This window comes from Hylobates moloch, unplaced genomic scaffold, assembly GCF_009828535.3.
Source record: "Hylobates moloch isolate HMO894 unplaced genomic scaffold, HMol_V3 SCAFFOLD_1, whole genome shotgun sequence".
Classification (NCBI taxonomy): Eukaryota; Metazoa; Chordata; class Mammalia; order Primates; family Hylobatidae; genus Hylobates; species Hylobates moloch.
In genome coordinates this window covers 100,403,183-100,429,975 of record NW_026652276.1, presented here as the reverse complement: position 1 = coordinate 100,429,975, position 26,793 = coordinate 100,403,183, and the positions used below count along the sequence as shown (strand labels likewise).

The 26,793-nt window shown below is 50.1% G+C and overlaps 1 protein-coding gene across 2 annotated transcripts in view; it reads right to left on the bottom strand.

Annotated features, from left to right (window-relative positions):
- The window catches only part of COL26A1 (collagen type XXVI alpha 1 chain), a 553,406-nt gene that overhangs the window by 131,029 nt on the left and 395,584 nt on the right, over positions 1-26,793 (bottom strand). For both annotated transcript variants that reach the window (XM_032756112.2, XM_032756113.2), the window contains exon 2: positions 8,317-8,439. In XM_032756112.2, the coding sequence (XP_032612003.1) occupies positions 8,317-8,439 (123 nt within the window). The remainder of the gene's footprint in view (positions 1-8,316; positions 8,440-26,793) is intronic.

Here is a 26,793-nt window from a genome sequence, read left to right as displayed (position 1 = left end):
ATGTCCTCAGATATCCCCCTAGCATGAGCCACCATCATCTCATGCCGGGCCAATGTCCATTCTTCCCATAGCAGCCAGGGATCTCTTCAAACCCTAAATCAGGATGGCTGCTCATGTCTGTAATCTCAGCACTTTGGGAGGCCAAGGTAAATGGATCGCTTGATTTCAGGAGTTCAAGCCCAGCCTAGGCAACATAGCAAGACCTCATCTCTATTTAAAAAATTATAAAATTGGCCAGGCGTGGTGGCTCACACCTGTAATCCCAGAACTTTGGAAGGCTGAGGTGGGTGGATCACCTGAGGTCAGGAGTTTGAGACCAGCCTGACCAACATGGAGAAATCCTGTCTCTACTAAAAATACAAAAAATTAGCTGGGCGTGGTGGCGGGCATCTGTAATCCCAGCTACTCGGGAAGCTGAGGCAGGAGAATCTCTTGAACCCAAGAGGCAACTGTTACAGTGAGCCAAGATTGCGCCACTGCACTCTCCAGCCTGGGTGATAAGAGCAAAACTTCATCTCAAAAAAAAAAAATTATAAAATTAGCTAAGCATGGTGGTGTACACCTGTAGTCCCAGCTAGTCGGGAGGCTGAGGCAGGGGGATTGCTTGAGCTCATGAGGTCAAGGCTGCAGTGAGCAATGATCACACCATTGCACTCTAGCCTGGGCAACAAAACGAGACCCCCATCTCTAAAACAAACACAAAATTATCACCAGGTATAGTTTATTCCAGGATTGCAACATTGCTTCAACATTTGAGAGTTACTCAATGTAGTCATCATATTAACAGCCTAACGAAGAAAAATCACATGATCATATCAACCAACACAAAGAAAGCATTTGGCAAAATTCAACATCTATGATTTAAAAAAAAAAAAAAACTCTCAGAAAAATAGGGGAAAACTTCCTTAATTTGATAAAAAGCATCTTTGAAAACCTTACAGCCGGGCATGGTGGCTCACCTCTGTTAATCCCAACACTTTGGGAGGCCAAAGCAGGAAGCTCCCTAAGCTCAGGAGTTTGAGACCAGCCTAGGCAACATGGTGAAACCCCATCTCTACTAAAAATACAAAACTCAGCTGGGCATGGTGGCACACGCCCAAAGTCCCAGCTATTGGGGAGGCTGAGATGGAAGAATTGCTTAAGCCTAAGAGGTCGAGGCTGCAGGCTGCAGTGAGCTGCAGCCAGTGCACTCCAGCCTGGGCAAAAGAAAGAGACCTTGTTTCAGAAAAAAAGAAAGAAAAGCAAAAAGAAAACCTTACATTTAATATCATCTTTAGTAGTAGAATGTTTTATTGTGAACAAAGGATTCTCTTCACACTCACCAGTCTTATTCAACATAGTGCTAGAAGTCTAGCCAGTATACAGGCAAGAAAATAAAATAAAAGGCATACAGGCTGGGCTCAGTGACTCACGCCTATGATCCCAGCACTTTGGGAGGCCAAGGCAGGTGGATCTGAATCAATTATCCTTGGCTACAAGTATCAAAAACAAGGGTGATGTCAGTTCAAGGTTGGACAGGCAGTCGCTGGGTAGATGTAAATATATTTTTGTGCGTGTGTAAGGTTGTGGTGGACTTTGTGCAAGGTTGCGGTTTTTGCAGTCTTTTGTGGTCGTTGTGTGTGTGTCTATGTGTCTGATTCTCTTCATAGCTCACCCATGCTTTGGCCTCAGTCTGCCTTCCCAGGGTTCTTATTACAGCAAGGCTCAGTGCAGGACCTTCCCCTGCAAACCTCACATCCCCTTGCAACAACCTCTTGAGGCAGCCTTCTATCACCACCATCTTAGCACTGGAGAAACTGAGGCTCACAGGAAAAATGTTGGCCAATGAGACATCCAGGGAAATCTGCTAGGGGTTCTGGAAAAGGCTGTCTTCTATGATAGGAGAAAACTGTGTCCCATCCCCTTCCTCTCTTTTTTGGGACACTGTGGTGTGAGACGTGATGCATGGAACTGCTGCTGCCCTTCTGTGACCTTAAGGAGGGTCATGGTGGACACACAGGTGTGGGTGGAGAGTTAAGTCAAAGGATCCCAGGATCTTCATGGCTGAGACCTGGCCGCCTCTCCCAGATAGATTGTGAGATGAATATCCCCCCGTTATTGAAGTTTCTTTTGGTAACGTCATTTATAGTGATGACACAAGCCATTATGAGCCACGGGGAAACCAGTGCAGAAGACAGACCCTGCCTCAAAGTGCTCCCAGGAACCTTCCGAGCTCCTCCTACCCAGGCTCTGCTCACTCAGGGAATTCTACCCAGCACACAGACTCTTGCAGCAAACAGACTCTTAAGAAAACTGAAAAACTATGCTAAAAAATTATGCTGGCCTGGTGCAGCAGCTCATGCCTGTAATCTCAACACTTTGAGAGGCTGATGGGCGGATCACTTGAGGTCAGGAGTTCGAGACCAGCCTGGCTAACATGGTGAAACCCTGTCTCTACTAAAAATACAAAAATTAGCCAGGTGTGGTGGCATGCACCTATGGTCCCAGCTACTCAGAAGTCTAGGGCAGGACAATCGCTTGAACCCAGGAAGCAGAGGTTGCAGTGAGCTGAGATCACGTCACTGCACTCCAGCCTGGGTGATAGAATGAGACTCCGTCTCCAAAAAAAAAAAAAAAAATTATGCTAAGAAGCACTAGGGGCCGGGCACGGTGGCTCACGCCTGTAATCCCAGCACTTTGGGAGGCCGAGGGAGGCCGATCATTTGAGGTCAGGAGTTCGAGACCAGCATGGCCAACATGGTGAAACCCCATTTCCACTAAATATACAGAAAAAAAAAAATTAGCCAGGTGTCCTGATGCACACCTGTAGTCCCAGCTACTTGGGAGGCTGAGGTGGGAGGATCACTTAAACCTGGGAGACAGAGGTTGCAGTGAGCCGAGATCGCACCACTGAACTCCAGCCTGGGTGACAGAGTGAGACTCCATCTAAAACAAAATCCAGAGTTCTCTGACATCTCTGATCTGATTTCATCCTCCTAACCTAACCATTAATTCAGTAATGCTGCTTCATCTCCTGCAAGCCAGGTATTGGGAACACAGCAGCCAATGAGCCAGTCCCCGACCTCCTAAGGCTCCCAGACTGGCAGACAGGGCAGACGATGAGCAATCTGGCCAGGGAATGAACACCGCCTCCCAGGTTAAAGTGATTCTCCTGCCTCAGTCTCCTGAGTAGCTGGGATTAGAGGCACTTGCCACCACGCCTGGCTAATTTTTATATTTTTAGTAAAGACAGGGTTTCACCATGTTGGGCAGGCTGGTCTCGAACTCCTGACCTCGTGATCCAAGCATCTCAGCCTCTCAAAGTTCTAGGATTACAGGCATGAGCCACCGCGCCTGGCCAAAAAGTTTTTTAAATTAACTGGGCACGGTGGTGTGTGCCTGTAGTCCCAGCTACTCAGGAGGCTGAGGCAAAAGGATTGCTTGAGCCCAGGAGTTCAAGGCTGCAGTGAGCTATGATCACACCACTACACTCCAGCCTGGGGGACAAAGGGAGATCCTGACCCTTATAAAATAAAATAAAATATCACTCCAGCTTCTGTGGAGACAAGGAGCTAGAGCGGGGCGGGGTGGGGAGTGGGGAAACCAGTGAGATGGCTGCCACAAACCAGATACTTCATATAGGCAAGGCCAGCAAAACCAGGACCTGAGACAGGAATGCATATGGAACCCCAGGTGACCAAAGGATAATGCTGCAACCTGCTGTCATCTTGCCTCTCCCTGCCCAGACGGCAGCCCCGAGGCCACAGACAGAGGGTGTACACCCAATTCTAGCTCATTTATGAGTTACTAGAGAGAAAGAAAAGTGTGTTAACCCCTCCTTCCCTAATAAATTATTAAATTTTTTTTGAGACAGAGTCTCGCTCTGTCGCCCAGCCTGGAGTACAGCGACACAATCTTGGCTCAGTGCGGCCTCTGCTTCCCAGGTTCAAGTGATTCTCCTGCCTCAGCCTCCTGTGTAGCTGGGATTACAGGTGTGTGTCACCACACCTGGCTAATTTTTGTATTTTTAGTAGACGCAGGGTTTTACCATGTTGGCCAGGCTGGTCTCGAACTCCTGACCTCAGGTGATCCACCCACCTTGGCCCCCCAAAGTGCTAGGATTACAAGTGTAAGCCACCGCACCCAGCCCATTCCGTAGTAAAATATAATAACAGCAGAAATTATGACAATTAAGATCAGCAATTTGGGATTTCTCTAAAAGAATGAAAATTAAGTTTTATTATTTTATTTATTTATTTATTTTCAGACACAGTCTCACTCCGTCGTCCAGGCTGGAGTACAGTGGCACAATCACAGCTCACTGCAGCCTCAAACTCCTGGGCTCAAGCGATCCTTCCACCTAGGCCTCCCAAGTACAGGTGTGCACCACAACCCATGGCTAATGTTTTTTTAAAATTTTGTAAAAATGGGGTGGGTCTCACTGTGTTGCCCAGACTGGTCTCAAACTCCTGGCCTCAAGCGATCCTCCTGCCTCAGCCTCCCACGTAGCTGGGACTACAGGTGTGAGCCACTGCCACTGGCCAAATTGTTTTAATTAGCAAGGTTCCCACTAGTTAGATGTTGTAGGCAAAAGGGAGACTTATGACAAATTCACGTCAGCCCTGACTGAATAGTCTGTTTTCGCCTCCGAACTCCAAGGAGTGGGTGAGAACTCCCTGGAAAGTCAGTGAACACCCACATCGAAGACCCCGGTCCTTCTTTTTTTTTTTTTTTTTTTTTTGCGATGGAGTCTCGCTGTATCGCCCAGGCTGTAGAGCAGTGGCGTGATCTCGGCTCACTGCAACCTCTGCCTCCCAGGTTCAAGCAGTTCTCCTGCCTCAGCCTCCCGAGTAGCTGGGATTACAGGCATGTGCCACCACACTCTGCTAATTCTTTTGTATTTTTAGTAGAGACGGGATTTCACCATATTGGCCAGGCTGGTCTCAAACTCCTGACCTTGTGATCCGCCCACCTCAGCCTCCCAAAATGCTGGGATTACAGGCATGAGCCACCGCGCCAGGTCCGACCCCAGTACTTCTGAAACATTGTTCAGATAATTACTTAGGTGGTAAAGGAGAGAACAACTGTGCAACATTAATGATCACTTGAAAATTTTTCAGTCCAGGTCAGTGATTCAGGGGCTAGCTTGACCAGCTTTTCTTATAGGTGCATTATTGTATTTTTCTTTCTTTCTTTCTTTTTTTTTTTTTTTGAGAGGAAGTCTCGCTCTGTTGCCCAGGCTGGAGTGCAGCGGTATGATCTTGGCTCACTGCAACCTCCACCTCCCAGGTTCAAGCAATTCTCCCTGCGTCAGCCTCCTGAGTAGCTGGGATTACAGGTGCCCACCACTACGCCCGGCTAATTTTTGTATTTTTAGTGGAGACCAGGTTTCTCCATGTTGGCCAAGCTGGTCTCAAACTCCTGACCTCAGGTGATCCACCCGCCTCAGACTCCCAAAGTGCTGCAATTGCAGGCATGAGCCATCGCGCCCGGCTGCATTATTGTGTTTTGACAGTGTAACAGCTTTAACTTGTTGAGACCAGCCATGGTGGCTCACACCTGTAATCCCAGCACTTTGAGAGGCTGAGGCAGGAGGATCCCTTGAAGCCAGGAGTTCAAGACCAGCCTGGGCAACATGGCGAGACCCCTGTCTCTACCAAAAAAAAAATAATTAGTGAGGCATGGTGACGCATGCCTGTAGTCACAGCTACTCAGGCTGGCGCAGGAGGATCACTTCAGCCCAGCAACTGAACGCTGCAGTGAGCATGATCGCACCACTGCACTCCAGCCTGGGCAACAGAGCAAGATCCTATCTCCAAAAAAAAAGAAAGAAAGAAAGAAAGAGTAGGACAGCCACTTCTCCAACAGAGCTCTGAGCCAAAGCCCAGCCTGTCAGGGTCACAGACAGATCAGACTTCAAAGACTTTTCTTCTCAGAAGCTGTTCCCAAATCAAGAGGCCATGACCTAGTAATCTGAAACTCCCTGCTGACGAGAAAGGCAGGAGGGTCTTGGAATTTAGCTCCCGGGGAAGTGGGGAAGGCAGGGGATAGGGAGTGTCTGTGCCCTCTGCTGAAAAGGAAAAAGCTTTCTTTTTTTTCATTTTGGACCCACTGGTCATCTCTCTAGTATAGCATTTAAAAGCAGCTATTTTTTTTTTTTTTTTGAGATGGAGTTTTGCTCTTGTTGCACAGGCTGCAGTGCAATGGCACAGTCTTGGCTCACTGCAACCTCTGCCACCCGGTTCAAGCAATTCTCCTGCCTCAGCCTCCAAGTAGCTGGAATCACAGGTGCCTACCACCACGTCTGGCTAATTTTTGTATTTTTAGTAGAGACTGGGTTTCACCATGTTGGTCATGCTAGTCTTGAACTCCCGACCTCAGGTGATCTGCCTGCCTCAGCCTCCCAAAGTGCTGAGATTACAGGCGTGAGCCACCGCACCTGGCAAAAGCAGCTGTTTCTAATAAAACTGAAAATGAATGACATTCCGTTTACCTAGCCATTCCCCTTGCAGAATGACCTGTATCAAAACACTTGCATGCAATAGGGACCCCAAGTGAAGCATCTCTACTATTAAAGAAGAATGAAAACAGGAAATCACCATTTGGCAAACACCATAGCATTAACTGTTGCAATATGATAGTATGATGAGAAACAGGATGTTCGTATAGGTTTATAATGTCTCCCCACAACATACATATAAAGGACAAAGGGAAAGATAATTACGCAACAGTGGAGAAACCTGGTAGATACCATCGTAAGCAAGCAATCAAAGTTAACATCACCAGTCATGAGACGTAGCAATCTCTTTTTTTTTTTTTTTTTTTTCCAGGCTGGAGCGCAGTGGCGCAATCTCGGTTTACTGCAATCTCCACCTCCTGGGTTCAAGTGATTCTCCTGCCTCAGCCTCCTCAGTAGCTGGGATTACAGGCGCCCACCACCATGCCTGGGCTAATTTTTGTATTTTTAGTAGAAACTGGGTTTTGCCATGTTGTCCAGGCTGCTCTCAAAGTCCCGACCTCAAGTGATCCACTCGCCTCATCCTCCCAAAGTGCTGGGATTACAAGCATGAGCCACCGCACTCGGCCAAGATTAATTTAAATCGGTAGACTTGGAGTAAAGCAGGTTGCCCTCTATAATGTGGGTGGGCCTTGTCCAATCAGTTGAAGGCTTTAAGAAAAAGACTGACTTCCCCAGAGGAAGGAGGCATTTGACCAGCAGCCAGCCTCCCATCTCAAGCTGTAACATCAGCTGTCTTCCCTGGGTCTCAGCCAGCCAGCCCACCCTGCAGGTTTGGAACAATCGCCATAATCATACAAGCCAATTCCTTACCATTTCAATCTCTCTCCCACTCTCCCTCTCCCCCAACTCTTCCTATTGGTTCTGTTTCTCTGGAGAACACTGACCCAGGCAAAATGTCCCATTAGGGAGGGCACAAAGGAGGGGAAGGGATTTGGAGTTTGAGGACAGCGGCTCCACGGGGCTTGGGGTAGAGAGGCCCCAGGCTGGGCAGGCTGTGGGGAGAGTGGTTTGGGGAAGCCAGTCCCTGGAGCTAAGCAGGGCCTGGAGAGGAGGAAGAAGGGAAAAGAAGGAGAGTTGGAACTTTGGAGACCCTGAGTGCTGGTGTCTGACAGCAAGATCTCTCTCTGCGGATGCTGAAGGGTCCCTGAGGCCTGTGGTCTGGTCAGGGCTGGTGAGAGGGAGGGGCTGGTGAGAGGGAGGGGCTGGTGAGAGGGAGGGCCTGGTGAGGGGTGTGGCTGGTGAGGGGCGTGGCTGGTGAGGGGCATGACTGGTGGGGGCAGGGCTGGTGAAGGGTGGGGCTCATGAGGGTCAGGGCTGGTGAAAGGCAAGCCTGGTGAGGGGCAGGTCCAGTGATAAGTAGGGCCAGTGAGAGGGACATGCCTGGTGAGTGGGGCAGTGCTGCCAGGGGTGAGGCCTGTGATGGATGGGGCCAAAGACAGGCTGGATTTCCAAGGTCATTGTAGTCCCTCGTTCCAGCCTGGAGCCACAAGGCTGGCTGGTTCCCTCTTCAGCCCCACCTGGCCTTCCCCGACCTCAGATCCCATACCCCACTCATCTGTGGTGGTCTTCTGTCTGTCAAACACCCACTGGGTTGTGTGGTTCTGTTGCGGTGGGAGCATGTCTCTGACATCTTTGCACACACACATATATACCCTATATACACACACCCATGCCTTATATACAGAAGGTGCTCCATAAATGCATGCTCAGCCTTTGTCTGTGAGCACAGCCCAGCCTCTCCCAGAGCCATCCTGGGACTGGGTTTGTCCGAGGGAATGGGAGGGAAGGGCAGAGCGGGCTAGCCCGGCGGCCTTTACCTTACGAGGTTGGCGCAGGGCCCCGGCCACCGACAGCTCTGGTACACGCGCTGGACCACCGTCTCTGAGCCATTTTGTACCTGGCAGGACACCGTCCGTGTCACTGTGTGATGACACCAGTGCCTGTGGAGAGAGCAACAGTCACATGAGCCCTGCCTGTTCCCAGAGCTGCCAACTTCGGGTCAGGGGATCGTGCTGGACAGGGAGGGGCCCCCACAAACCTGGGGTGGAGGCTCACTCTCTTGGATGAGGGGCCCACTGAGACCCTCTGTCTCGGTCTGAGGGGAAGAGAGAACACTTGCAACCCTTGGCCACCAAGCCTTGGCATCATTCCCGTCACTGACCACTCAGTGTGGAATTGGTGAGAAAGACTCAGCCCTGCCTGTGGAAATCTCACCCTGGTGGGGAGAGGAGATGACACAGTCCATAGGAACAATAGGTAACAGGTTCCACCACGTGCTGAACGCAAGAGCTACAGGAACGGAGCAGGGCAACTCGCCCAGCAGGCCCTGAGGCCACCAGCTGAGTAGTGCAAGATAAGTTAGGCAACCGACCAACCGACCAACCGACCAATCCACCAACCGAACAACCCACCAACCCACCAACCCACCAACCCACCAACCAACCAACCCGCCAACCCACCAACCCACCAACCCACCAACCCACCAACCCACCAACCAACCAACCCGCCAACTACCAACCCACCAACCCACCAACCCACCAACCAACCAACCCGCCAACTCGCCAACCAACCAACCCACCAACCGACCAACCCACCAACCAACCAACCGACCAACCGACCAATGTGCATGGGCCATGAGAGAGGACGAAGCCAGCAGGGGAAGCAGCAGTGTAACAGGCACAGAGCGGAGAGAGACCACGGCAGGTCTAGAGACTTGCCTGCAATGAGAAGTGGCCAGGCCAGGCACAGTGGCTCATACTTGTAATCCTAGCACTTTAGGAGGCTGAGGCAAGAGGATCTCTTGAGCACAGGAGTTCAAGATCAGCCTGAGCCACATAGTGAGACCCCGCCTCTACAAAATAAAAATTAAAAAATTAGCCCAGGCGTGGTGGCGCACACATGTAGTCCCAGCTACTCAGAAGGCTGGGGCAGGGGACGGCTTGAGCCCAGGATCACAGTGGCTATGATCATGCTACCGCACTACAGCCTAGGCAACAGAGTGAAACCCTGAAGAGAGAAGGAGAGGAGGGGAGGGGAGGGGAGGAGGAATGAGAGAGAAAGAGAGAGGGAGAGAGGGAGAGAGGGAGGGAGGGAGGAAGGGAAAGAGCCAGAGGAGAGAGAGAGAGACAGAGACAGAGAGAGAGAGAGAGAGAGAGAGCCAGAAGTCTGAAGGAAGGGAAGGAGCCAGGAGAAAGGAAGAGATATGACCTGCAAGGCTAGGGAATAAATGCCTTCAGAGTACAAGAGGCAAGCGGCAGCAAGCTTGGGCAGTGGAGAGGAGGAGGGAGGAAGGGACGTACACAAACAATACGGGATCAGGTAAATGTGCTCCCACCTCCTCCTCCCATCCCCATAGCCTAGAAATTGAAAATTGAAAAATAAGTCCCTGGCCGGGTGGTGGCTCAGCACTTTTGGGGGCCGAGGAGGATGGATCACTTGAGCCCAGGAGTTTGAGACCAGCCTGGGCAACATAGCGAGACCCCATCTCTACAAAAATATTTAAAAATTACCTGTGGTGGCACACGCCTGTAGTCCTAGCCACTCAAGAGGCTGAGGCAGGAGTATCACTTGAGCCCAGGAGGTTGAGGCTACAGTAAGCTGTGATCATGCCACTGCACTCTAGCCTGGGTGACAGAGCGGGACCCTGTCTAAAAATAATAATAAAATAAAATAAGAAAAATAAGTCCTCAAAGGCATTGGAAAGAGAGAAGCAATGGGCCAGACATTTGGAGGGGTCCCTAAGAGACAGAAAGTAGATGGGCCCACATTGAAGGCAAAAATCACAGCCAGAAACACACAAAAGAGGACCGGGGCTGAAGCTAGGAGCCACATGGGGGCGCAGATGCAGATGAGGAAGTAGGGAGGGACCCAAAGGTGACCATCAGAGAGATTGGTTAGGGGACCACCATAGAAGGAGCTGGACAGGTAGGACCCGGGTCCTTGTCCCTGCCGGTTTCAGGAATCAGGCATTGGAGGCTGAGTGCGGTGGCTCACACTCATAATCCCAGCATTTTGGGAGGCCAAGGTGGGAGAATCGCTCGAGACTAGGAACTCTAGACTAGCCTGGGCAACATAGCAAGATCCTGTCTCTACAAAAATTATATATATACGGCCGGGCATGGTGACTCACACCTGTAATCCCAGCACTTTGGGAGGTCAAAGTGGGCGGATCACCTGAGGTCAGGGGTTCGAGACCAGCCTGGCCAACATGGAGAAACCCTGTCTCTACTAAAAATGCAAAAACAAATAGCTGGGCTTGGTGGCACACACCTGTAGACCTAGCTACTTGGGAGGCTGAGACAGGAGAATCACTTGAACCCAGAAGCCAGAAGTTGCAGTGAGCCGAGATCGCACCACTGCACTCTAGCCTGGGTGACAGAGTAAGCCTCCATCTCAAGATATAGATATATCTATAGATATAGATATCTATAGATATATCTCTATATCTATGTCTATATATATAGATATACCTGTATCTATAGATATGTAGAGATACATAGATATGATAGTGCCACTGCACTTCGTCCTGGGTGACAGAGCAAGACCCTGTCTCTATTTAAAAAAAAAGATATCAGGCATTGGATTCACCTGTCCTAAGGTAGGTATGGTCACAGGAGTGGGTGCTGGGTGACCTCAAAAGCTGGTGACCTTTCAGTCTTGGGGGATTGAAAAAAGAAGAAAAAGCTTGTGACCTCCAGGAGAAACAGGGTCGCTCTCAAAGTCAGACAGATAAATGAATTCTTACACACTCGTTTCCCATTCTTCATCCGTACCTCCAGCCCACCAACAGACAAATTCTCAGGAAACAGAAACAAGCTAATGGAAAACCCCAGATACCAAGACTTTCAAATTATTTGAGGAAAAAAGGCCAGTATCATGGAAGAAAAACACCAACTCAACAGGCAATAAATCACATCCCCTTAAAAAATAGTAAAGCGAATAGATGGAGACAGTTTTTTAAAGCATAATTAATGTCCTCAAAGAAATTAAGATAATGTATCACTCACTAAAAAATTCTGGCCAGGCATGGTGGCTCACACCTGTAATCCCAGCACTTTGGGAGGCTAAGGGGGGTGGATAGCTTGACCCCAGGAGTTTAGACCAGCCTGGGCAACATGGTGAAACATTGTATCTACAAAAATATACAAAAATTAGCCGGGCATGGTCCCTGACATGCCTGTGGTCCCAGCTACTCAGGAGGCTGAGGCAGGAGGATCGCTGGAGCACAGGAGTTTGAGACTGCAGTGAGCCAGGATCACGCCACTGCACTCCAACCTGAGTGACAGAGCAAGACCCTGTCACATACACACACACAAAAATATGAAATAAAAAAATGCAATATCTTAGAAGTGAAATGCATGACTGTGAAAAACAGAATGGAAACAGCTAAAGGGCAAACTGATGAGCTGCAAATCTAAGCTGTTACCTTTCCCAGTAGCCACTGCAAAAAGAAAAGGAGATGGAAAACAGGCAGAAACAGGCAACAAGGGACCTAGAGGAAGACCAAGGGCCAACATCTATCTAGTAGTAGCTCTGGAAGGGATGATCAAAAAAGAACAAAGAGAATCATGTACTTGAAGAAATAACAAGAAAATTTACAAGAGCTGAAGAAAGACATGAGTTCAGGCCGGGTGTGGTAGCTCATGCCTGTAATCCCAGTACTTTGGGAAGCCGAGGTGGGTGGATCACTTGAGGTCAGGAGTGTGGTGGCACGATCATGGCTCACCACAGCCTAAACCTCCTGGGATCACGCAATCCTCCCATCTCAGCCTCCCAAATAGCTGGGACCACAGGTGTGCACCAACACACTGGCTAACTTTTGCATTTTTGTAGAAACTGGGTCTAGCTATGTTGCCCAGGCTGGTCTCAAACTCCTGGGCTCAGGTGATCATCCCACCTCGGCTTCCCAAAGGGCTGGGATTCCAGGCGTGAGCCACCATGCCCTGCTAAACTCAGGTTTAATAGACATGAAGAACAAGAAAAAAAATTCTATATAGAGATTTTAATGTGTAAGCAAGTATTAGGTATAATCTTACATCAAAAATTTCAAAATCCTGACTACTGGACAATTTTCTAGGAAAATACATATTACCAGTACTAGCACACTCAAAAATACTTGAAAGGGGTCGGGTGCAGTGGCTTAAGCCTGTAATCCCAGCACTTTGGAAGGCCGAGGTGGGAGGATCACTTGAGCCCAGAAGTTCCAGACTAGCCTGGGTAACATGGCAAGACCCCATCTCTATACAACAAAAAGTAAAAATTAGCCAGGCATGGTGGCACATGCCTGTGGTCCCAGCTACTCGGGAGGCTGAGGCAGGAGGATCGCTTAAGATCAGGGATCAAGGCTGGAGAGAGCTACGATCGCACCACTACACTCCAGCCTGGGTGACAGAGCCAGATTCTGTCTCAAAACAAAACAAAACAAAACAAAACAAAAACATGGAAGAAAAGGGAAAGTAGTGAAAAGTTGAGCCCCCTCCTCACAGGCACCAGGAAACCTAGTTTAAAACCAGGTTCTGCCACAAACCTGCTGTATGACTTAGGCAGAGTGATATCCCTTCTCTGAGCCTCAGTTATATTTAAATCTAACTCTTAAGGTTATGATGAGGCTGGGCACAGTGGCTCACGCCTGTAAACACAGCACTTTGAGAAACCAAGGTGGGTAGATCACCTGAGGTCATGAGTTCGAGACCAGTCTGGCCAACATGGCAAAACCCACTCTCTACTAAAAATACAAAAAATTAGCCAGGCATGGTGGTGGGCGCCTGTAATCCCAGCTACTGGGGAGGCTGCGGCAGGAGAATCACTTGAACCTGAGAGGCGGAGGTTGCAGTGAGCCAAGATCGCACCACAGCACTCCAGCCTGGGCAACAGAGAGAGATTCCATCCGCCTCCCCCCCCCAAAAAAAAAAAAAAGGGTTATGATCAGGACTAAATGAACACATCCCAGTCAGTAGTGTGTAAATCATACAGCATTACCAAAATCAAGGCATCATTCTTAATCAACTGGTTACTTAAACCCTACAAAGGAATAACAGCTTAAAGACAGTCCTAGTTTGCAGATGGAAAAGAAAGTCTAAGAGGTTAAACTTCATTGCTCATAGCTACAGCTCAAACCAGAGGCTGAGCTGCAAAGGGAGTCTAGTCTTCCTGACCCAAGGACTGGCAGGATCCCACCTACCCAGTACAAACTGTGAATTTCACCTCTGCCAATTAAAAAGGTCCTGAAACAGTGGGAGGCTTCAGCAGCCTGGGCCCTTCCTTTGATTCTACTGGAAAGCCTCAGCTCCAGCTCAAGCGCTCAGTGTGTGTTTCCAAAAAGAAAGGTGAGCCGGGCGCAGTGGCTCACGCCTGTAATCCCAGCACTTTGGGAGGCCGAGATGGGCGGATCACATGAGGTCAGGAGTTTGAGATCAGCCTGGCCAACATGGCGAAACCTCGTCTCTAATAAAAATACAAAAATTAGCCAGGCATGGTGGCAGGTGCCTGTGATCCCAGCTGCTCGGGAGGCTGAGGAGGGAGAATTGCTTGAGCCCAGGAGGTAGAGGTTGCAGTGAGCCGAGTTCGTGCCACTACACTCCAGCCAGCGTGACAGAGCAAGACTCCGACACACACACACACACACACACACACACAGAGCGAGAGCGAGAGTGAGAGCGAGCGAGAGAGAGAGAGAGAGGTGACTTTCTCAGGATGGGTTAATGTGGGATCCTGAGATCAGCCCCAAGGGTTCTAGAACAGACAGACCGTCCAGCATCTCTGAACCACACTGAGTCAGGGCTTTCCACAGAGAAATGAGCTGTGAATTGGAAAACATTTCCAAATACCTCAAATCACCGTCTCCAGAACATTTGGTCTTTAAATGGGCTGGAAATGGCTTCCAAAAATCAAAACCTGGCCAAAAACAATGAAGAAGGGAGGCAGAGACAAGGAAAAGGGGCTCCAGGCCTTTCCAGATGGAGCTCTAAAGCCTGTGCACCCCCAGGTAGCCGCGGTTGTGGGGACCCCCATGGCCTTGCCCCTAGGATCCCTGCGTCCTGAGTGTTTTGTCTGCCTCTGTCTGCTGTCTGGCGGTGTTGTCCTGCCACCGCCCACCTGTGCACCTCAGCTGCTGACTATGGCAGCTGTGGGTGAACAGTGCTCTGGGGGCCATAAAATAGCTGCACCCAGAAAGGTGCTTAGCAGGAGACATACATCCCTTTCACAACCCTCCTGGAAGGACTGACCCAGGAGGACAGAACTGGGACGTGGCAGGCCTGGTCCTCGAACTGCCAAGAAATGAACACACTCCTGGCAGCCTCCATCAGGATGGCAAGGGACTGGCATTATCTCTGGGCATCATCTCAGCAATGTTCCTTCCTCATTTCCCTTCCCTTCTCCCCAGCTGAGCACTCAGGGAGGGTCCGAGACAGTAAACTCACTCCTAGCCAAGGCCCTGGGGACAGATCTGCTCCCCCACAAGTCTCTTTTCTTTTCTGTTCTTTTCTTTTCTTTTCTTTTCTTTTCTGTTCTGTTCTTTTCTTTTCTTTTCCTTTTCTTTCCTTTCCTTTCATTTCCTTTCTTTTCCTTTCTTTTCTTGAGATGGAGTTTTACTCTTGTGGCCCAGGCTGGAGTGTGATGGCATGATCTCAGCTCATTGCAGCCTCTGCCTCCCGGGTTCAAACAATTTTCCTATCTCAGCCTCCCAAGTAGCTGGGATTACAGTCACCCACCACCACACCCAGCTAATATTTTGTACTTTTAGTAGAGACTGGGTTTCGCCATATTGGCCAGGCTGGTCTGGAACTCCTGACCTCAAGTGATCTACCTGCCTCGGCCTCCCAAAGTGCTGGGATTACAGGCATGAACCACTGCGCCCGGCCATAAGTCTCTTTTACTTGCAAGAAGAGGCCCACTTCACCGAGGGAGAGGAGCAATCAAACTGTCCCAAGCCACCACCAGCTCAAGGCTTGCTTGCACAGCACTTTCACCCACCAAGCGTTTGGCTCTGTGGATTGGCTGAGCCATCAAATCCTTAATTGGGGGTTAATAGAGAAAACGAGTGCTAAGTGATTTCAGGAAATCATGTCATGATGGGATAGAGAGATCTTCAGGACACTTCCCAGGTTCATGCCCATCTCTGAATGTGACCTGCCAACCCCTCTCCGAGGCTGCCTGCCACCCTAAGAGATGCTGCTGAAGCAGCCTCTTCCCCCCATAGCCCTGGTGACGCGGGACAGGGGAGCCCCAAAATTGAGGCTTAGCCTGGGAAGGTTCTTAGTTTCCCCCAGGAAAGAATTCAAGGACAAGCCAGTGGTGTTGCAACTTTTATTGAAGTGGCAGTGCACAGCAGCAGCAGAGGTCCTACTCCCTGCAGAGCAGGGCTACCCCAGAGGCAGTGTGGCCAGAGTAGCAGCTCAGAGGCAGGGCTGCACTCGTATCTATACCCACTTTTTTTTTTTTTGAGATGGAGTCTCGCTCTGTGGCCCAGGCTGAAGTGCAGCGATGCAATCTTGGCTCATTACAACCTCCGCCTCCCAGGTTCAAGGGATTCTCCTATCTCAGCCTCCCTTGTAGCTGGGACTACAGGCGCACGCCACCACGCCTGGCTAATTTTTATACTTTTAGTAGAGATGGGGTTTCACCATATTGATCAGGCTGGTGTCAAACTCCTGACCTCAGATGATCCGCCCGCCTGGGCCTCCCAAAGTGCTGGGATTACAGGCATGAGCCACTGCACCAGCCCCATTTTAATTGTATGCAAATTGAGGGGTGGTTTATGCATAAACTTCCAGGATGAGGGTGGTAGCTTTAGGGTCGTTGGGTCGTTGTCATGGATAGGGGTGGTAACTCCTGGTGTTGTCATGGCAGTGGTAAACTGACATGGCGCACTGGTGGGCGTGTCTTATGGGGAGGTGCTTCTGCCCTGACCTGTTTTGTTTAGCTAGTCCTCAATTTGGTCTGGTGTCCAAGCTCTGCCTCTGCAGTCAAGTTCCACCTCCCGCCTCACCACCTCTACCCCAGCCTCAAGCTTGGTCTCCCAAGCCCCAGTGCTCCTAACTGAGCTTTGCTTTGAGGGTTGATCTCATGCATCCCCTCCCTCCCCAGAACACTTGAGCCCCGAGCCTGAGTCAGAGACTAGGGCTTTTGTCTTTTGTTTTGTTTTGTTTTGGAATGGAGTCTTGTTCTGTTGCCCAGGCTGGAGTGCAGTGGCACAATCATAGCTCACTGCACTCCAGACCTCCTGGGCTCAAGCAATTCTGCAAGGCCCCAAGGCCTTGCCAGTGCCCCCCCTTCCACCAGAACCACACAGTCTGTCCCCATTTCCTTATCCTGATCTGTCCTGCCCCCCTGTTGAGTCACCACTGTGCCTGCCTGCTTGCCTAGACAGTGGTCGCACACCATCATGTCCCACAGGACACTGCACTACACACAATGCCAACCTGTCCAATCCAACTGAATCCATCACTATTCAACCCCAACTTGCTCCTCCAGCTTGGAGGCCAGCACCTCTAAGTTAACCGTTTCCTTACCAGGAGCAAATCACCCAGACTCCACCTTCTCCTTTCCTCCCTCCCTTCCCTGCCTCCTTGCAGCCAGTGAGGCACCGTGCCTGCAAGTCCATGTCCTGACGCCCCTCCCATGGTGGTCCTGAACCTCGGCCCCTCCTGCCCTCCCAGCCTGCAGTCTCCTCTATCTACCACCAGAGGGCGCCCTCTCAAGCACAGACGTGGCTGTGTGCCTCCCGCGAGCCTTCCCTGACCCTCCAGCCAGGAAAGGTTCTTCTGTCACACAGGACCCCTCGTATGCCTCTGTCTTAGCCTTCGTCCTATGGGAAGACTCCCAGCTCCTGAAGACGGCGGGCAGAGGGCAGGCCTGGTAAAGTTCTGTTGCTCCGACCCCAAGCCCTGCATCCCAGAAGGAGCCCTCCCATCCACAGTCACTCAGCTCAAGCACAGCAGCTGCTCCAGGCTGTGGTCTGTGCCAAGCCCTGAGCCCCAGCAGGATCTGAGCCATCTCAAGGTTGGGGGTGTCCAGCTTCAGGCCCAGCGCCCCAGCACCACATCTGCCCTCACTATTCTAATTACCTGGCCACACCTGCCCAATCCCTCAGTGCCAGTAAGCTTGCCTGCCAACTGTGTTCGACAAGCTCTGTTAGAACTAAGGTTTGCCCAGCCTGGGCAACGTACAAGACCCCAGCTCTACAAAAAAAAAATTAGAAAAAAATTAGCTGGGTGTGGTGCCTCATGCCTGAAATCCCAGCACTCTGGAAGGGTGAGGGAGAAGAATCACTTGAACCTAGGAGGCAGAGGTTGTAATGAGCTGAGATCGTGCCATTGCACTCCAGCCTGGGTTACAGAGCAAGACTCCGTCTCAAACACACACACACACACACACACACACCAAAATTATCCGGGCTTGGTGGTGCACACCTGTAGTCCCAGCTACCCAGGAGGCTGAGACAGGAGAATCTCTTGAATCCAGGAGAACTCAATCATAAGATATTTATTATATATATTTTCCTTTCTCTCTGACCTTTTCATCCTTCATGCATGATTACATGTACAGTCATTTCAACAGACAGTAGTCACTAATAATTCACTACCTTCCTCTCCTAGTCCCAGGCAGCCTGTCCAACAAGATTAATAAACTTCTTTTTTTAAGAACAATGATCCTTAGTCACGCAACTTCTTTCATGACAACCAAAAGTTGCTAAGATGCAGGTACAGTTAAACAAGAACCCACTGTTTTTCCCTAGTTTGCTCTTCTGTAATAACTTAGCATTCAGGAGTCATGTTATTGTGAAACCTAAGACTGGTCTTTGCAATATTTTTTAGAGTTTGCATTCAGACGAACCGATGAACCAACGAACACCAGCTGGCCCAGCGATCCATGACCCTCCACCACCCAGAAATGGACTTGGTGCACAAAGACAGTTTTAACACCCCTAAGAGTTCATGCCCAACCAATGAGCAGCACCCATTCCCTAGCCCCCTGCCCACCAAACCATCCTTAAAAACCCTAGCCTCGGGCCAGGCGCAGTGGCTCACACCTGTAATCCCAGCACTTTGGGAGGCTGAGGTGGGTGGATCACAAGGTCAGGAGATCAAAACCATCCTGGCTCACATGGTGAAACCCTGTCTCTACTAAAAACACAAAAAAATTAGCCAGGCATGGTGGCAGGCACCTGTAGTCCCAGCTACTTGGGAGGCTGAGACAGGAGAATGGCATGAACCCAGGAGGTGGAGGTTGCAGTGAGCAGAGATCGCACTACTGCACTTCAGCCTGAGCAACAGAGTGAGACTCCGTCTCAAAAAAAAAGAAAATGAAAACAAAAAAACAAACAAACAAACAAAAATACCCTAGCCTCTGAAATCTCAGGGAGGTGGATTTGAGAACTATCTCCTTTCCTCCTCCCTCAGTTGCCTTGCAATAATTAAATGCTTTCTCTGCTGCAACACCTGCTGTTTCAGTATTTTGGCCGCATCTGCACAGTGGGTGAGAACCCTGATCAGGTGGTAACACACCTGATCTACTTCCAGCTTCCAGAACTATGAGAAGATAAATTTCTTTTGTTTAAGCCACCCAGTCGGTGGCATGGCAGCCCTGGCAAATGAATACATGTACATTCCTCTGTTCGATCTTCTCAACAATGTGACATGCAGGAATTTTACAGATAAGAAACTCCAGAGAAGACCACAAGTCACAGAATGAGTACATAGTCAATTTATGCCTTGAAACTCAGTCTTCTCATTCCCAACCCCATGCTCCATCCACTTTGCTAATGAGAACAGGTGGATAGTCAGAGAGCAAATAAAATATCCCCTCATAGGTCCTTCTTACCCATGTCCCTCAAGGACCAGGAAAAATAGCAAGGAGGAAGAGCTATCCCTACTCCTGTTTGAAACCAGTGAGATGAGAGTTGAGTGTGGTTCAGACCCAGAAGTACACGGAGTGGTTTCTCTTCCCCTCCTCATTCTGCCACCTAAGCAAGGTGTCCTGATCATCTTCACCCAACTCTGGGTGGTAAGTACTGTTATCATTCTACTTTTACAGAGAAGGAAACTGAGGCACAGGAAGGCGTAAATAACATGTCCAAAGCAACAAGTCAACGGGCAACTCTTAGACACTTTGCTAAACAGCCAGACGATCTGGGTCTTGGCATGTGGCTGTCTGTCTTCTTGGGGCCATGCCTCTTGGAGAGGAAGACCTTGACTGGGGAGGCAGTAAACTGCTGCTGGGAACTGTGGAAGACCAGAATCCAGCAGAGACAGGGGCCTGAGTCTTAGGAGAGAGTCGGGATCCAAGCTAGATCTGCACAGCCACAGCAAGGAGCCAAGTCTAACAAGATGAAATACAACCAGGCGAATGTGAAGTCCTGCACTGCAGCCCCAGAGCCCAGAGGACAAGCCTCAGATGGGATGTAGAGGTTCTTGCCAACAATAAGTTCAGCATGAGTCAATGGTGTGAGTTGTGGCCTCTACAAATCAAAGGCCATCCCAGGCTGTCTTACTAGCAAAATAGCATCAGGAACACGCCTTGTTCCCCTCCATGCCTACCAGCCCTTGTGGTAGATGTTGGGCTGTGCCACCCAGGTCCCCTGCAATGAAAAAGGCGTTTAGCCCCAGCTACAGGAAGTGCTGTCAACAGACATCCATCATTCAGCTACTCAGAGTCACCTCATCCAAGGTCCCAGCTCTTCCCGGGGCACCCTCCATCCTGTGACTGGTGGAGGCGCACTTGAAAAGCCTGGACATATCCCTGCCTGGGGACAACCCTGAAGGACCATCCCAGCTGCAGAGCCTCATGGGGTCTGGGGCAGCTGTCCTGGCCTATATGGAGGCTCGTCTCCTTCTGCTCATTCCTGCCTCAATCCTCTCCCTTCCCCAGGGATTCATCCTAAAAGCCATCCCTAATAAGCACCCTCCATGTTAGACTCTGGCTCAGAATCTGCTTCCACTGATGCAGTGTAGGTGAGTCCCAGTGTTGGGGCTTAACCAGGAAGGGTTCTTGGCTTAGCCTAGGAAAGAATTCAAGGGCAAGCCAGTGGTATTAGCAATTTTTATCAAAGCAGCAGTGCACAGCAGCAGCAGACGTTCTGCTCCTTGCAGAGTAGGGCTACCCCACAGGGAGTGTGCCCAGAGTAGCAGCTCAGAGGCAGTGCTTCACTTGTATTTATACCCATTTAATGAGATGCAAATTAAGGGGCAGGTTATTCATAATTTTGTATAACCTGCCCCTTGATTTGCATATGATTAAGTGGTAACTTCCGGGTCGTAACTTTGAAGGGGTGCTAACTGCTGGGTCATCAGGTCGTTGCCATGGAAAGGGGCTGTAACTTCTGGGTGTTGCCATGGCAATGGTAAATTGTCATGGCGCTAGGGGGTGTGTTTTATGGAGAAGTACTTTCACCTCTTCCCTGTTTTAGTTAGTACACAGTTTGGTCCAGCGTCTGCACCCCACCTCCAGAGTCAAATCCCATCTGCTACCTTACTGAGGACTCTCCCTGTGTCTGCCATGAGGTTCAATAGAAATGCAGAGAAACTGCCACCCAGAGCCCTGGGAGGGGGTATCTGCGGCCACTGTCCTACAAGCAGAAGGTGATTGAGCTGGGAGGGAGGGGAGGCTGATGTCAGAGTTAGAGCCGTGAGCTTCCATGGGAAGAAAAGTCATCACCCGGGATTTGGCCAGGTGAAAAGGAGGTCCCATGACTCCTCAGGCTCAGACCTGCCCTCTCTAGCAGGACAGGTGAGGGCTGTTGAGGACAGGTCCCTCAGGAATATCGAGCAGAAACAAGCAGAGGGCCATGGTGAAGGCAGCCAGCTCTCTGCCCCAACATCCTGTAGGGGAGTCAGACTAGACTTGCTCTCATGGCCCCAGAGGGCACAGAGTCAGGTCAGAGCATTAGGCTGCTGAGAGACAGGCATCGCTCAGGCTAAGGAGGTACTCACTGCTAGGAAGAGCTGCCCACAGGTGCAATGGGCTGCCCATGGGTGCAATGAGCTGCCCACAGTGGGTGGAGTAGATACCCCATCCTTGAAGGGGCGAACAGGATACCCACTTGATGGGGGTGGAAGGTGGAGACATGTTGGCTCTGGTGGAGCTTGGAGACTCACCCTATTGGAAAAGAGGAGGTGAAAACATGGAAAGTAGGATAAGGTTTGCTTGTTTGTTTGTTTGTTTTTTATAGGGACAGCATCTTGCTCTGTTGCCCGGGCTGGAGTGCAGTGATGCAATTCCAGCTCACTGCAGCCTCAACTTGCTGGGCTCAAGCTATCCTCCTGCCTCAGCCTCTCAAGTAGCTGGGACTACAAGTGCATGCCACCATGCCCAGCTATTTTTTTAAGAAATGTTTTGCAGAGATGGGGTCCTGCTATGTCGCCCAGGCTGGTCTCAGAACTCCTGGGCTCAAGAGATTCTTCCACCTCTCAAGTAGCTAGGACTACAGGCCTGCACCACTGCACCCGGCCAACACATGGAAAGTTTTTAAAGAAGGGAACTCGGGCAGAGTGGGGTTCCAGGAGTACCTGCTAGGGCAGGATGGAGAGGCAGAAGCTGGAAGCTGAGCCCAGTGGGGGTAAACGGACAGTCAATGAAGGTGCTCGTGGCCATAGCCCCCCAACAGCCCCCTGAGAGCACTTCTCCATCATCTGTCTGCCATCAAGCAAATTGGCACAAATCGAGTCATCCCTTCCAGCAAAATGAGTGTCTCTGAGGCTGCTGTTCCTGTCCGTCACTCATCCGCCTCAATACCGCAGGGAGTGGTGGTTTTGTTCACATAGGAATAGCCGAGTGTATGTAACACCATGGCCTGATCAGTTTTTAGGGCACAAAAAACAGTAGGAGTGTTTGGATAGCAGATAGACCTGCCTGCGTTTCCTCGTAATAGTTTTTACTGGAACTGTCCGTTTCGAAGCACCGCAGGGAAGGAATTGAAAAGTTAAGGTCATTGATTTTTAGAGGGAAAAGATGATCTGAAATCTCCTTGGCAACTGACCAAATCTTTTTGCAAAAACACAAAGGCGATGACATGGTTTCCAGGGTGCAGCACGGAGGTCTGAAGGGCAAAGGAGTTGTATGGATTTCCATCTGGGGAGGAGGGAGAGGGGCTCCAGGAGTGCACGACCTACTCCACAGAGCACGGCCATGCCACCAGCCTCTCGGCTTCCTCCCTCCTCGTTATCTGCATTTATTCTCCAGCAGCTTCCACGGTGGGGAATTTTGGGGCCCACTCCACCTCAGAGCCAGCCCTACAGGCAGCATCGGCTCCTTGCCTGTGCACTGGCGGGAAGGGCTGGCGGGGCCACTGATGGATTGAGTTTTCCACGTGGAGGGGGCAGCTGAGAAGTATGTGATTTGGCCAAGCAGGCTGTGTGGTTTTGGGCACTTCAGCAGTGATCCCCAACTACCGCCATTAATAGGAGGGCCAGAGGGGACAGGCTGGGGTAGGAGGGAGATAGTGCCAAGCACTTTCTATAGGGTCGACACTTAGGGAGGATCATGTGCGGGAAGATCACGTGAGAAGGGATCAGCATTCAGGGAGGCGCACACGAGGATCAGCATTCACGGAGGATCACATTTAAGGAGGATCATTTTAGGGAGCATCAACATTCAGGGAGATCAGGATTTAGGGAGGAACAGCATTCAGGGAGGATCAGCATTTGGGGGAAAAAAAATTATCTGAGCATGGTGGCTTGTGCCTGTAGTCCAGTTTGGGGAGCTGAGGTGGGAGGATCACTTGAGCCCAAGGAGTTCAAGGCTGTAGTGAGCTGTGATTGTACCACTGCGATCTGGTCTGGGCAACACAGTGAGACTTTGTCTCTAAAAACAAAAAAATATATATAGATACCATGTGGGTAAAGAGCCTTGTCTCCTTTCCTTACCAGAAGAGATAGAGCTAGTTCAGGATTATGATTTTATTTTCATTATAAAGTACAATTTTTTTTTTTTTTTTTTAGAGATGGAGTCTCACTCTATCACCCAGGCTGGAGTGCAGTGGCGCCATCTCAGCTCACTGAAAGCTCCGCCTCCCGGATTCACGCCATTCTCCTGCCTCAGTCTCCCGAGTAGCTGGGACTACAGGCACCTGCCACCACGCCCAGCTAATTTTTGTATTTTTAGTAGAGACGGGGTTTCACCATGTTAGCCAGGATAGTCTCGATCTCCTGACCTTGTGATCCGCCCGCCTTGGCCTCCCAAAGTGCTGGGATTATAGGTGTGAGCCACCATGCCCGGTCGATAAAGTACAATTATTTGTATATTTTTTTGGAGACAAAATCTCATTCCGTGACCCAGGCTGGGGTGCAGTGACATGATCACGGCTCACTGCAACCTCCGCTTCCTGAGCTCAAGCAATCCTCCCTCTTCAGCCTCCTGAGTAGCTGGAACCACAGGCACACATCATTACCCTTAGCTAATTTTCGCACTTTGTATTTGTAGAGACAGGGAGACTCACTACATTGCCTAGGCTGGTTTTGAGCTCCTGGGCTCAAGCAATCCTCCTACTTTGGCCTCCTAAAGGGATGGGATTCCAGGTATGAGCCACTGTGCCTGGCCTATTTATGGTTTAATGGTAACACCTGCTATGCTTAGAAGTTTGCAGTCCACAGATTTACATTCATATCAGTGCTATTGCCCTTGGGACTTCTGGCTCCCCTGGGAAGGTGAGCTGCTACTTTGTAGATGGAAAACTGAGGCTGTGGCATTGAGATTTGCCCAAAGCCATTTGGGGGGTAAATGGTGCAACCAGGACACCAAGTGTCTCCTGGTCTCACATTCTCATGCCTTGATAGTATGTTTTGACAGCAGGTTGTTTTGGCGAGGATGCTTTCAGGTATGCGTTGTAAAAACCCTACTGATAAATTGGGCTTGAACAACCAGGTCACTTAAGATTTCACATATTGAGAAGTGAGTGGCTGCAGAGTTGGCTAATTAGGCAGCATCACACAGTCAAAGACCCTGCCTTCTGCTCTGCTTTCCCCAGACTGTCTTGCCTCATGGCTGTAAAATGGCTGCCACCACTCCAGGCATCACAGCCTCACACAACTGTGTCCAGAAATAAGGACACAGCTTCTCTTCTTGCATCACTCTGTTGCCCAGGCTAGAGTGCAGTGGCATGATCTCGGCTCACTGCAACCTCCGCCTCCCTGGTTCAAGTGATTCTCCTGCCTCAGCCTCCCAAGTAGCTGGGAATACAGGTGCCCACCAGCACACCAGCAAATTTTATATTTTTAGTAGAGACAGGGTTTCACCATGTTGTCCAGGCTGGTCTCAAACTCCTGACCTCAAGTGATCTGCCCACCTAGGCTTCCCAAAGTGCTGGGATTACGGGCGTGAGCCACCGCGCCCAGACGGGATCAGGCTTTAAACTGAAATTTAACCAGGATAATCCTGGAGTCTTCTTTTCTGAATAAATGACACTCTCATAAAAGCTGTTTTAAAATGTGGGCCAACAGATGAGAAGAGGACTGCCATTGAAAAGATGTTTTAGGCTAGGCACGGTGGTTCATGCTGCAATTCCAGCACTTTGAGAGGTCGAGGCAGGAGGATCCCTTGAGGCCAGGAGTTCAAGACCAACCTGGGCAATATAGCAAGACCCCATCTCTACAAAAAGTTTTTTGTTTTGTTTTGTTGTTGTTGTTGTTGTTGAAGCGGAGTCTCACTCTGTCTCCCAGGCTGGAGTGCAGTAGCATAATCTCAGCTCACTGCAACTTCTGCTTCCCAGGCTCAAGTGATTCTCCTGCCTCAGCCTCCCAATTAACTGGGATTACAGGCACATACCACCACACCCCACTAATTTTTGTATTTTTAGTGGAGACTTAGTAGAGCTGCACCATTTCAGGGGGAGGAATGCTCCCCCATGAAGGAGGGGACACATAAGAAGGCCCCCACTCCTAATCTCCCACTGCAGCAACTGTCCCACAAGCGTCTCCCAATCTGTGAAGGAAAGACAGAATTTTGTTTAGGCCTATTGTCCCCTGAAACCATCTCTCTATGGACTTGAATGGAGAATTATTAAGACTTTGCGGGCCACACGCAGTGGCTCATGACTGTAATCCCAGCACTTTGGGAGGCTGAGGAGGGAGGATTGCTTAAAGCCAGGAATTTGAGAGCAGCCTGGGCAATAGAGCAAGACCCCATATCTACTAAAAATTTAAAATTAGCTGGGTATAGTGGCACGTGACTGTAATCCCAGCTATTCAAGAAGCTGAGGTGGGAGCATCTCTTGAGCCCAGGAGGTCAAGGCTGCAGTGAGCTGAGATTGCACCACCGCACTCTAGCCTGGGCAAAAGAGCAAGACCCTGTCAAAGAAAGAAAGAAGAAAGAAAGATAGAGGAAAGAAAGAGAAGGAAAGAAAAGGAAAGGAGAGGAGAGAAAGAAAGAAAAAAAAAAGGAAAAAAAAGAAGGAAGAAAAAAAAAGAAAAAGGAGAAAAAAAAAAGGAAAAAAAAAAAAAAGAAAAAAGAAAGAAAGAAAGAAAGAGAAAGAAAGAAAGAAGAAAAGAAAGAGGAAATAGACTTTTCACAGCCAGAGGCCTTGGAAAGATCATCCTGCCCCAACCCCCTTTTTACAGGTGAGAAAACCGAGGCCCAGAGAAGGGGAAGGGGGAAGGGAAGGGCTCAAGCTGGCATGGCAAGCTGGTGACGAACCAGGACGAACGCCAGGACTCCTGCTTTTAATTTCCTCCCATCCTCCTGCAATCAGCGGGGAGGCTGGTTCCCAGTGTTCACTTGGGGGGAAAAATCCCTGATAAGAATCTAAGGAATGTGACTGCTGAAAGGGACTGACTGTGGAATTTGGCACCCGACACGATCACATCACAGCCCAGCGAGTCTCCACCAGCAGAACACCTTTTCCAAAGGACGGGGCTCTGGGACTAATCGTCCGGCAGGGCAGCCGGTAGCACCCCCACCACACGCTGCTCGGTCTTGGCGTCTCTGAGGAATTCCTCAGTTCCCCTGCAAAGATCAGGCCTGGGAGAATCTGAAGCCACTCTGAATCCAGGGGAGAATGAAATAAACCCGGCTGGTAATGAAGTTTGCCTTTTGTGTTGGATCATTTCTTTCCAAATCTGACATTTCTTCCTACCTTTCAAGGTAGGAATTTTTGGCAGTTCATGTAACCCCCAGCAGGCAGAGAGGAAACGTGGCTTCAACACCACCAGATCCTGTAGCTTTCCGCTGGAGACAAGAGGTGGGGTCCTGGGTTGGGGCCCAGGTGGGAAATTGCTGCAGGGTCCATCCCTCTCCAGGGTCTTCCTCCTCCTCCTCCTCCTCTTCTCCCTCCTCCTCTTGCTCGTCTTCCTCTTCCTCCTCCT